The sequence below is a fragment of the Nuphar pumila genome, chromosome 3, assembly GCF_984573655.1.
Source record: "Nuphar pumila chromosome 3, dmNupPumi1.hap1.1, whole genome shotgun sequence".
Classification (NCBI taxonomy): Eukaryota; Viridiplantae; Streptophyta; class Magnoliopsida; order Nymphaeales; family Nymphaeaceae; genus Nuphar; species Nuphar pumila.
In genome coordinates, this window is record NC_143251.1 from 17,844,439 (window position 1) to 17,857,292 (window position 12,854).

At 37.1% G+C, this 12,854-nt stretch overlaps 1 protein-coding gene across 9 annotated transcripts in view; it reads left to right on the top strand.

The window, feature by feature from the left end:
- ABCC13 (multidrug resistance-associated protein 11) overlaps positions 1–12,854 on the top strand; it is a 255,662-nt gene that overhangs the window by 118,791 nt on the left and 124,017 nt on the right. For all 9 annotated transcript variants that reach the window (XR_016430764.1, XR_016430766.1, XR_016430765.1 and 6 more), the window contains 4 exons: positions 2,530–2,617; positions 10,554–10,672; positions 12,075–12,172; positions 12,391–12,457. Coding sequence is in view for 6 of the 9 variants with exons in the window: in XM_089998956.1 (XP_089855082.1) it covers positions 2,530–2,617; positions 10,554–10,672; positions 12,075–12,172; positions 12,391–12,457 (372 nt within the window). In the remaining 3 variants the exon portion in view is untranslated. The remainder of the gene's footprint in view (positions 1–2,529; positions 2,618–10,553; positions 10,673–12,074; positions 12,173–12,390; positions 12,458–12,854) is intronic.

Genomic DNA, 12,854 nt, shown 5'->3' on the forward strand with positions numbered 1-12,854 from the left:
GAATATAATCTTTACAAGCAAAATTTTCAGAATTGCAAAATTTTTCTAAACTTGGAAAGTGTTGGATTTTGGATATATGAGTATGACCAAGTCTTTTGTGCTATAGATCCAAATCCAATTTCTGAACATTATAACAAAAAACATTCTTGGGTAATTCCAAAAAATTCATATTGTAGAGTCCTTCTCTATGCTCTTTCCCAATCAGCTTCCCTGATCGACGATCCTGTACCCAACAACCATGAGAATAAAAGGAGATGTTACACCCATAATCAGATATTTGAGAGAGATAAAAGATTTAAATTTACTTTGGGAATATATCTAACTTTTGGGATAAAAAATTTTTGGAGTTTTGAAAATTTTCAAAATTTCCTATTCCTTTTATTTCAAGAGATGTACCATCAACTGTAAAAACATTTGACAAACTTGAGTTATTATGATATTCAGATAAACTATTATTATTTGGGATTATATGAAAAAAAGCACCAGAGTCAAGAAGCCAATGAGAGTTACCAGAATCGGAAAATGATGAAACAACTGCTCCGGTTGAGGCTTCAGTTGAAGAAGATGCTCCTTTGAGGAGAGATTGAAGAATTTTCATTAGTTGTGCCATAGATATGAGTGCATCTTGATTGCCTTGGTCTTTTGATTCTTGTGATGAATCGACTGATGCAACTTTCTTTTCATCTCTTCTCTTTAATTTTGGACATTGAGGCCTATAATATCCCAGTTCATGACAATGGTGACAAACCACTTTCCTTTTGTTATAATCATTGCCTTGTCTACCGAAATGAGATGGCCTATAAGTGCGTATATAGTTCCCCGGTCTAGATACAGCTAGAACGGAATCCTCTTTGTTTTTTGGAGTATTCTTTTTTTAGCCTATTTTCCTCCATAGTTAATTCCTCAATAGTATCAACAATACAGTGAACTTTTCCTCTATGTAGAAGAGTCAATTTTGTTGTTTCAAATTCCGGCCTCAAACCATTTACAAATTGGTAAAAGTGTTCCATATCGAGTTATTTTTGGCGAAGCTCGATATCTTCGGGATAATGCCACTTTGGCTCAAGAAGAGCAACTCTTCCTAAAGTTCTGACAATTCATTATAGTATTCTCTAATACTTTTGTCCCTTTGGGTCATAGTTCACACATTGTCATGTAAATCACGCACATGTGCAATGTCTTTAAGGGAATATATATTTCTAAGATATTTCCAAGCCTTATTGGCATGCTGAAACTTTGCAAGACTAGAGCATTTCTTGATATCCACACTATTAATTAGTCAAAACATGATCTTGACATGCCCCATCTTCCATTCTTTTCACCTTTTCTCATACGTAGCTAATACCTTAGTTTTCTCTCATTTCGTGAGAGGTACCTCTTTCTCATTTTCAATTTTTGTAACAATTAGTTTTGGTTCTGAATCAGAACCATCTACTAAACCTTGTAACTCATTCCCCAAATGTGGTGCTTCATAATTGAAGCCCATATCACATAATTGGTAACATTTAGTTTTATGGGCATGATGGTGACTTTATCATTGTCATCCATTCTTACAATGGTGAAGAAGAGAGAAAGGAAATGAGAAGAAAAAATAAAGAAGAGGAAAATATGAGAGAAAGAAGAAGGTGCAAGAGCACAATAATGATTCCACGATCTTGAGTAGTCAACAATCTTTCAAACCACTTCTTTCTTCAACTATGTAGGCACAAGAGTACTTGAATTACGAATAAGGAGACAAATCAACTTCTTGCTAAAAATAACACAAAAAACGAGACAACAACTTTTCAAGATCTGGAAGCTTCCAAGCTCTGATACTATGTAAGGAAATGAGGATCTTCCACGAAAGCACAAATGCTTGCAACAAGTGTATGTTAAAGACACCTTAATCATAACCCACAAAAGGGCACAAATGAGAGAACTCAAAAAGAAAAATAATAAACTTATTTCATTCTAATAAAATGCTTAAGAAGCATAGACACAATGAGAGGGGAGTTACCCCTATTTATATACATAAAAGAGAGGGAGAGAAGCGCCTTTAGAAGGCTCCCAAAAGAGTCGTTGGAGCTAGTCCAACGGCTCTATTTGTAGCCGTTGGACTAGCTCTAACGTCTGTTCAAACTAGTCAAAAGGTTGACTAGTTCGAGTCTAGTTCAAAATGAACTAGACAGCCTAAAAGAACAAAAATAAATAAATAAAGAAAAGAAAAGAAAAAGAAAAATATAAAAATATAAAAAGTATATAAATATATTATATATAATTATACATGTATGTATATACACTTTTTAACACATTCATCAAATATGAATGGCCTTCATTTATTTCCTAATAGTAGTAGAAAGTAAATATTTTGTGCCAACCTGCACCTAGTAACCTTTCTTGCTAGTGTTACTCTATACAATATTTTACATTTGTTCCTTATATAAAATGAGTACCCTTTTTTGACCTTTTAGTCTGCAAATGGACCATAGTGTGTTTATGTACTTACTGATTCTCATCTGTTCTACTCATTGCTCCTTGAATTGGTTTCAGGTCTTTTTTGGATACACAATACACCTTTCAACTTGCAAAACTTAAGCTGAAGCTAAGAGCAAGTATAATGGCGATTGTCTATCAGAAGGTAATTACCATTTTTACTGTAGTTCTAAAACCTGATGTCTTTGAACATGAAAACACAAAAACCTGCTGTCTTTCACCTGTGCGTGTAAGTATTGGCTTATTTAGGAGTTGAGTGGTGGAATTCGTGTCACTGTGTCCCTAAAGACAGAGCCTTAATGTTGATATGTAAGAAATTATGTTCCAGGAAACAATAATATCTTTTCTTCTCAATTACTATTGGAAATTTTGCATTCAATTACTATTAGGAATGGTTATGCAATATAATAGTACAGGATCCACAAAATGTCTTGTACCTTTTCAATTTGCAGTTAGCAGTACAAAACGGCTGGTCCTAAATATGTCTTTTGTCCAACTTACCATTGACTGGATTGTCTAATATGATATATATTCTCTCTGTTAATATCATTAAGGTGCATCATGTATCAAAAGACCACTATGAATATCAGATATTATCTCTGCAGTCTTTGTTTTTCCAAAACATTGCTATGTAGGAACTTTACCTACTAGTTTGTAAAAACACGGGATGCCATCAGTCAGATGACATAAGTTATAACTCATGCTATTGAAAAGATAACGTCAGTTTTCTTTTGTATGTATCTTGGACTGGATCCTTAAGATCCAGATCCAATCATTTATGCTTAATATTCCAGACGTCACTTGTAGGTGGACATGTTATAATTTTTTAATTATTGTTAAGGGTAAACTTGCTATAGTGATGGATGAGCTTACGAGATCAATTCAAGAAAATGTGTCATGGTGTATGTTGTTTGCTTATGATATTGTTTTGATTGATGAGTCTAGAGCTGGGGTTAATGCTAAGTTAGAATTATGGAGAAAGACATTGGAAGCAAGAGGTTTTAAGTTGAGTAAGAGTAAGACAGAATACATGGAATGTCGATTTAGTAAGCAACGAAATAGAGATGGGAGTGTAGTGAAGCTTGGTGAGCAAGAAATACCAGTGGATGATTCTTTCAAATATTTGGGATCTATCATTCAAAAGTATGGAGAAATTGATGGAGATGTAAATCATAGGATAAAGGTTGGGTGGATGAAATGGAAAAGTGCAACTGCAGTGTTGTGCGATCGTAGAATGCCATTGCGGTTGAAGGAAAATTTTTATAGGACGACTATTAGGCCCGCTTTACTATATGGTACGGAATGTTGGGCTGCCAAGAGACATCATATTCAAAAAGTGAGTGTAGCTGAGATGCGTATGCTGAGATGGATGTGTGGAAATACAATAAAAGATAAGATTCGGAACGAGGAGATACGTAAGAAGGTAGGCGTTGCACCCATTGAAAATAAGATGAGAGAGAATCGTTTACGGTGGTTTGGACATATTCGGCGAAGGCCTAATGATGCTCCAGTTGGAAGAATGGAGAAATGGGAAAATATATTAGTTAAAAGAGGTCGAGGTAGGCCTAGGAAGACATGGATGGAGATGATAGGAAAGGATATGAATGCTTTGAACCTCACCGAGGACATGGCATTGGATAGAAATGATTGGAGGAGAAGGATTCATGTGGAAGACCCAGAATGATTTTCTTTTTTGGTTCATATCGCCGACCCCAATTGTTTTGGGATGAAGGCATAGTTGTTGTTGTTGTTGTTGTATTGTTAAGGGTAAACTTCTACCCTAATATGTCTTGTAATACCTATATGTTCAATGAGAAAGGACGCCCAGCGTGCGTGTTCCCTCTCTGTTTCGTGTATTCCTCTTTTCCTATTGTCTTTCTGTTTTCTACAGGTAAAAGATTGGAGATCTGAAAATCTGACATGGTATCAGAGCACGTTAGATCTGGGCATGAACGTGATTTCCAGAAGGTATGACTGAAGAGACTCTTTATTCTCTAAGTCAAAAAATTTCTTCCGCAGTCTTGTCTCTCTTCCATTAAACCTTTATTAAAAATTTCCACGTCCTAAAATCCTTCCTCTTCTCTGTTCTCTTTTGCCTGTTTTTTTTTTCTGCGACAGTTTTGCTCTATCTTTTCGTTTCAGCCTGACACATATCTGTTTTTGACTTCAGATCTGTATCGTTCCAGGCTGTCGCAACCCTATTTTTTTTCTGATCTATAGTTCTCTTCCTGGGTCAGATCTCCAGATCTGGAACTGTGAATCCCAGATCTGAAATCATTGCTTTTTGCATCTATATTCCCCTTCACTGAATATCGTTCCTCTATCTTAACGTTTTCTGCATTTCTATTTCTGCTGAGTCAAAAGATCACCAGATCTAATTATTATCAAATCTGCCTGTCACCCCATCCTGTTTTCTTTCTCAAAACAAAAACAAAAAGGCTCTAAGGAGGCAGCTCAGATACTTCTTTGTTTTTTGCTGCACTTAACGACTGATTGAAAGTTTTTTTTAAAAGGGTTCCAACTGTTTTGTCAGGAATCTGTCTAGTTCAAAAACAAAAAAAAAACAAAGGAAAATCGAGAACCACAGCTCGATATATTGAAGTGCAGCATCTCTCTCAATTCTTTTCCCTTTCCAATATTCTTTTATCTACTATGGATTTCCCTGCTGCACAGTCCAGTCTTTCTGCGAGTTTCCTTAACCAACTTGTGTCTGAAAAACTACACACTTCCAATTTTTTGACCTGGAAAAGACAAATAATTCCTTTTATAAGGAGTCAGGGTCTCCTCCATCATCTTGATGGATCCGTGCCAGCCCCTCCAGAATTTGTATCTCGTGAAGATAATGATGACAAAGGGGTAACATCTACTATTCTCATTTTGAACCCAGAATACCTTAGTTTGGAAAAAACGGGATCAGTTGCTTGTGGCCTATATCACTTCGACCCTATCGCAGGAAGTTCTCATTGCCATTCCAGATGATTGCACAACTGCACAGTTATGAGACAGATTGGTTCACACATATTCTCAAATTTCAGAGGCTCGAGTGGTATTCCTTAAGCGTGAGTTTCAGATGATGAGAAAGGATTCTTTGACCGTCATGGCATATTTGAATAAAATGAAAAGCGTAGCTGATTAGTTAGCCATCATTGGATGCTTCGTTAGTGATAAGGACATGGTTCAACAGATTTTGAATGGATTGGGGGCTGATTATCATGTTCTTACAACTTCATTGCTGTGTTTGCCTGAATTACCAAAGTTTGAGGATTACGTGCTAAGTTGATACAGTATGAGATGTCATTGAAGGGTTTGCCACAGGAATCTCATACACAAGGAAACAATCAGGAGGTTCTTGCTACAGGAGTCAACTATGGACGAGGGAGAGGAGGATATGGTTTTCGAGGACAGGGTAGAAACACATCAGGGGGACGTGGGCTTTTACCCACTCCTAATGCTCTTCTGAATTCTCAAGGACAGAGAAACGTTCCTACATGCTACATATGCAACAAAAGGTGTCATGTTAAGGCCAACTGTTGGTTTAATTCGCATAATAAAGGGAATCGCCAGCAAGGAGAGCATAAGAAAGGGACTGAACCGAATGGAGAATTAAAAGAATTGCTCATGTCAGCTCTAACAGCGTTGAATTTAAATTAGAATGAGCAGGGAACATGGTATGTTGATTCTGGGGCAGCAACCTATGTTACTGGAGACGCAGGTAAGCTTCTTAATCCTATTTCTTATTCTGGTAGAAACTGTGTAGTCACTGGGGATGGATCCCATCACTCTATTTCTCATGTTGAAAATTCGGTTATCCCTATGTCAAAGTCCGTTCTCAAACTTTCCAGTGTTCTTCATGCCCCAAATATTAAAAAGAATATTGTTTTTGTTTCCAAGCTTGTTGATGATAATCATGTCTCTGTTTAATTCACTCCTCCTTCTGTTCATGTGAAGGATCTTCATTCGAAGAAAACATTCGTTGAAGGCAAGCGACAGGGTAACATGTACGTTTTCAAGAGGATCCTCCTGCATGTCGTCAGCCAATCAGTAATGCCTTGAAGCCTCCGTCTGTGTCTTCCCTTGTCTCATCTGATTTTGTTTTCAGTATCTCAGATTGTAATAAGCCATATCTATGGCATGGTCAATTGGGTCACAGTGGTGGTCATTTTGTTAAAAAGCTTGTCACTAATAATCTTATTCCTAGTAAGAGTCTGAGTCTTGAAAAGAATAAACAAAAATGTTTTAGTTGTCAACTATGTAAGAGCCATGTGCTCCCTTTTCATACTATCAATAAAAGAGCTTCAAGGCCTTTTAAAATTGTTTGTTCTGATGTCTGGGGACCTGCTCCAGTCAATTCTTGTTCTGGTACTCGATATTATCTCATTTTTATTGATAGCTATTCTCGTTATACGTGGATATTTTTCATGAAGCATAAGTTAGAAACTTTCTCCTTGTTTCAAAGATTTCACTCTTTTGTCAAGAACCAATTCTTCGAAAATATTCAGTATCTACAATCCGATGGGGGAGGTGAATTTTCTTCTAGTGACTTTATTAGTTTTCTCCAGAAAAATGGAATAGGAAGAAAGGTGTCCTGCCCACACACCCCTTAACAAAATAGAATTGCTGAGAGGAAGCACCGACACATTGTGGAAATGGCAATGAGCATGATGCACGATAGTAATTTACCCATAAATTTATGGACGAAAGCCTTCCATATTGCAATTCATATTATAAATAGATTATCGATGAATATTTTGGAAAATAAATCTCCATATTTTTACTCTACATGGAGTCCATCCCAATTACCATGATCTACGTGTGTTTGGATGTGTTTGCTATGTTCATGTTGACAGCTCATTAAGGCACAAATTTCAAGATAATGCTCTAAAGTGTAGATTTGTAGGATATGTAGATCACTACAAGGCTTACAGGTGTTATGATCCAAGGACAAAGCGCATCAAAGTCTCTAGACATGTCATTTTTGATGAGGTGAATTTTGATTCTCATCCAGGCTTCACAGATTCATCGTCGAGTGCCTGTTGAATTCTACTATCCATGGTTGAGCTCAGAATTATTTACTGAAGCCGATATCAGTTGTCCTGCAGAATGTAGGCAGGTAACAAAGAGAGTTGAACAACATGACAATTTGAGTCACCAGGAAAATGCAGAAGCCTCACCACAACCCGGCAAGTACAAGGACATTGTATATACTCGACGAGAACTGCACAGGCCAACAACCTATGTCACACGGACTCGGCTAAGGAGGTGCCGCACCCGAGTCGACACGCCCCGACACGGGTGCGGACTCGGGTGCGGCTTCGGACTCGGCCCGGACTCGGTCAACGCCGAGTCGGATTCGGTCAACGAGTCCAGGCCGAGTCCGTCCACATTTTGGACTCGGTCAACTTTGACCGAGTCCAAAAATGTCCCTAAAAAACTAATTTTTTATATTTTTTATTTAAAAAAATATATATAAAAAAAGGCACAGTGCAGATTGTGACTGTGCTGCGTGACTGTGACTGTGCACAGTCACAAACTGTGCACAGTCTTTGCAGTGTGCACAGTGCACAGTCTGTGACTGTGCACAGACACACAGACTGTGCTGTCAGCTGTGGCATTTTAAAAATAAAATAAAATTATATATATATATATATATATATATATATATATATATATATATATATATATTTTTTTTTTTTTGCCGAGTCCCCGTGTCCAAAAATTTTAAAATTGTGTCGCACCTGTGTCGCACCCGCACCCGCACCCGCACCCGCACCCATGTGACATAGCCAACGACCAATATGCTTGGTCATGCATCCTCATAAAATTCTGATCTTAGAAAGTCCAATCGAATTCGACATCCAGTTGAGAGATGGGTTAGTTACGAGAATTTCTCCATGGATTTTCGATTATTTTTAACTGCTTTGGACAAAGAGGATGAACCCATTACCTTTCACCAAGCAACACATTCTAGACGGTGGGTTGAGGCCACGAATGATGAGATGGAGGCACTACATGAGTGTGGAACTTGGGAGATTGTTCCAAGACCATCAAATAGAAATGTTGTTGGGTCAAAATGGGTATACAAAGTCAAATACAAGCCAGATGGCACCATTGAAAGATATAAGGCGAGGCTTGTGACCAAAGGCTTCACCTAAGAATATGGACTAGATTATGATGAAACTTTTAGTCCTGTTATAAAGATAGGGACAATTCAACTTATTCTCTCTCTAGCCGTTGAGCATGGATGGGCACTAAGCCAACTTGATGTTAAAAATGCCTTTCTTCACGGTGATCTAAAGGAGGAAGTTTACATGGAGCAACCCACAGGATATGCTGAAGGAGATCAACAAAGGTATGCATGTAAGTTAAGAGGGGCAATTTATGGATTGAAACAAGCATCACGTTCTTGGTTTGACAGTTTTTCGGTAGCAATACAGAAGCACAATTTTTCACGATCACTCTTAGATCATTCTCTGTTTATATTTAGACAGGGAGATGTAATCACCTTGCTGCTCATATATGTTGATGATATTGTTATTACTAGGAACTCTAGAGATCATATTGAAAAGGTCAAACAACTTCTAAGTCAAAGGTTTAAGATAAAAGACTTAGGGGAGCTACGGTATTTTCTTGGAATTGAGGTTGACAGAAAATCAAATGCCCTAAGTCTCACTCAACACAAGTACACCATGGATATCTTAACAAAGGCAAGTATGGAAGAATGTAAATCTCTGAACACTCCATGCATCCTTCACCAGAAGTTAAGCTCAAAAGATGGAGATTTATATGAAGATCCTACACGATATCGAAGCTTGGTTGGCATGCTCCAGTATCTCACTTTTACTTGACCTGGCATAGTTTACTCGGTCAATCAGGTCTCATAATTTATGCATGAACCCAGGGTAGGGCATATGGAAGCCATTAAAAGGATCCTTCGATATTTAAAAGGGACGATTGGAGATGGTCTTCTGTATAAACCGAGCCTGTCAAGAACGACCAAACATGAGATTGTTGTCTATAATGATGCTGATTGGGGAGGAGATCCAGTTGAACGAAAGTCAATTTCAGGTTATTGTATTTATATTGGGCTGAACTTAATATCATGGAGCAGTAGAAAACAAAAGGTTGTTGCAAGATCAAGTACAGAAACCGAATATAGATCAATGGCTGCTGCCACTGCTGAAGCCACTTGTATCAGACATATATTGAACGAAAGTCAATTTCACGAACACTCTTATTGTGTGACAATCAGAGTGCGATTAATATGTCTTTCAACGCCATTCATCATAGTCAGGCTAAACATATTGAAATAGACAAGCATTTTGTGAGGCAAAAGGTAGAAGACAAGGAGGTTGAACCTCAATTTGTGAGAACTGAAGATCAAGTTGCAGACTTATTCACCAAAGGGTTAACGAAGGACAAGTTTTGGATACAAAAAGGCAAGTTGTCCATGGTACAAGGCCACGTACAACTTGAGGGAGGGTGAAAAGATAACGTCAGTTTTCTTTTGTATGTATCTTGGACTGGATCCTTAAGATCCAGATCCAATCATTTATGCTTAATATTCCAGACGTCACTTGTAGGTGGACATGTTATAATTTTTTAATTATTGTTAAGGGTAAACTTGTACCCTAATATGTCTTGTAATACCTATATATTCAATCAGAAAGGACGCCCAGCGTGCGTGTTCCCTCTCTGTTTTGTGTATTCCTTTTTTCCTATTGTCTTTCTGTCTTCTACAGGTAAAAGATTGGAGATCTGAAAATCTGACAGCTATATGATTCAATTATTGATTTTTTTCTGGGCCATTTTGCTTGACAGATTTATGAATTTGTTTATGGACATTTTTGTACTCTGCTAATGGGTATCATGGGCACTGCTTTAAAATTGGATTCTTTTTCTTTTTTTTTTTTTTTTTTTTTGAGAGTAAGCTTCATTTACTTGTATTTTCCTTCGTGCAGTAACTTGTGTTGGATGTATGAGTATTATTGATTCTTCACCAAAGCAGTTGGTTTTGGGGTTTTGGATTTGATTATTTTTTATAGGCTTTCTCTAATGGTTTTCTTTTCATGTTTAATTTGCAGTGCCTTGCAATAACGATGGCAGAGTGTTCAAACTTTTCTGAGGGGGAAATTCAAACACTAATGTCTATTGATGCTGATAGGACAGTGAACCTGTGCAACAGTTTTCATGATTTGTGGAGGTAAGCATCAACATTGGCCGATGTATGATTAACATAATTTTTCTTTTGCTTACCCTCCATTTGTAAAAATAGTAGATAGGTTGTGTCTAGGGACATCCAATATTTTCATATTCATGATGTATTGTTTTTGTAAATATGTATAGTTAGTCTTTTTTTGTCATTCTTTATTCATGTTAGAGGCATTCTAGTGCTTGTCTAATTTTTTGCTTTGTGACCTCATGTTATCATTTATAGGTCATGAACTATGATTCAAGATTGAAGTAGTTTAGAGTTAGGACAATTGATTGTATGGTTTTATTCTGTTTGATATATTAGATGATTTGTGTTTTTCTTATGTCATGAATGTTATCTACTGCTTATTATCTTGGTTCTTGGGTGTTTTTATGTGTTTGATTTTTTTTTCATGAAGGACAGGGAAACCACCCTCGGGATCAGAGACCTAGTCGCGTTGGCTAAGTCTGCCATACTTACGGTCGCTTTCCTGATGGTGTAAACCCGTGGTGCACCCCTTGCCCCCAGGAAGTAGCCCAGCTTTGGCTGAGTAAGGGATAAGCAAGGGCTTACCCCTTGACTTTTATCCCTTGCCCTCATTAATGCAAGGGGTTTGGCACTTATGGGAATGGAACTCTGACCACCAGTCTAGTGCCCAAGGCCCCTTCCACTGCACCAAACCCCTTGGGGCTTGTGGTTGATTGTTATTTGTTATTAATATTTTGGCTTGGTTTTGTAGATAAAAGCATTGTTTCTTACATTCTACATATTTTGGATTTTTTGGCATTTTTTATTTGTTTGAACTTTTTTTTACAAAATCTTTATGATTTGTCATATGAATATGATACATATCCTTTTTTGGGTCCAGCTGATATGGGCATCAATATGCTTTTTACAACTTTGATTAGTTTCCCTAGGTTCTAGTGTTTCCAGAGTGAGACAATTGCATCTAAAAACTTTTAGAAGGATTTATAAAACCAGAGGCTAGCTTCAGGATTTGAAATCCCAAGTGCCAGAAAGAATTCTATTAATCAAGTGTAGAACACAAAATACAATATCTAAACACCAGGTGTCATGGATCATACTTTTATGTGCATTGATGTTTCCTGTATCATATAGGAAATAATTGTGTACTCTGCTAGGTTACACACACATATAATAGATGCATTGATTGATAGATGAACTGTATATATCTTTAGCTGACCTGTTCTTTGTTTCCCTGAAACGAGTAGCATAATCTTTTGTTCATCTTCTCCATCCGTCAAATCCTGTGTTTGACTTGGTCTACTTTATTCTTCAAAATCCATTTTGATTTAACAAGATAATGTAGCATTTTGTTGTGCTTCATTTGTTACTGTTGCACATTATCAATCACTTGACTTGGTGCACCTTATTTTGTTTGTGGTTTTAGCCTACCATTGCAAATTGGTGTAGCTCTCTTTCTCTTATACACACAAGTCAAAGTTGCATTTGTTTCTGGAATCGCAATAACCATTTTGCTAATACCAGGTATGTAGTTGAACTTTAAAGTGGGTGTAAGAATGCTTAATTATAGGGTTCATAGTTCTTTGCACCTAATTTTCTAGTGGCTAATCTACTTATTGGCGTGTTGGATTACGTTCTCCAAATATCACAAAAATACAGTGAAGTGGCTAGTATAAGCTGATGTAATATTCTTTCCTTATTTTATCACCTTTGCCAGATTTGGGCCTTTTTATTATTTGCAGTGAATCGATGGATTTCTGGGTTGATTGCAAATGCAACAGAGCAAATGATGAAACAGAAGGATGAAAGGTGTGTGTTTGGCTTGAGTTATTGTGAATACGAACTAGAAGAACACCCATACGACACATAGATGCTCATTTCCAGTTTTCTCAATCTTGAATTGTATTTCTAGAATATTAGAAAATAATGGAAATCCACCATAAAATTCAAAGGATGACTAAATGGCCCTAAGAACCTTAATAAACTACAGTCATGTTATAAATAAAATTAATAACTAAAATTGCCTTCCATTACTACCTACATACAAGAATATCCATATTCTTTTCCTCTGCACCCCCCCTCCTGCTCTTGAACTTTACATGCATCGAGAGCATGAGGACTTTGGACTTTTGGTGAGATATATCAATTATCCTTAACTTGCACATAATCTCTTCAAGTCTGGACATGCTTACAGCTTTAGTGAGGA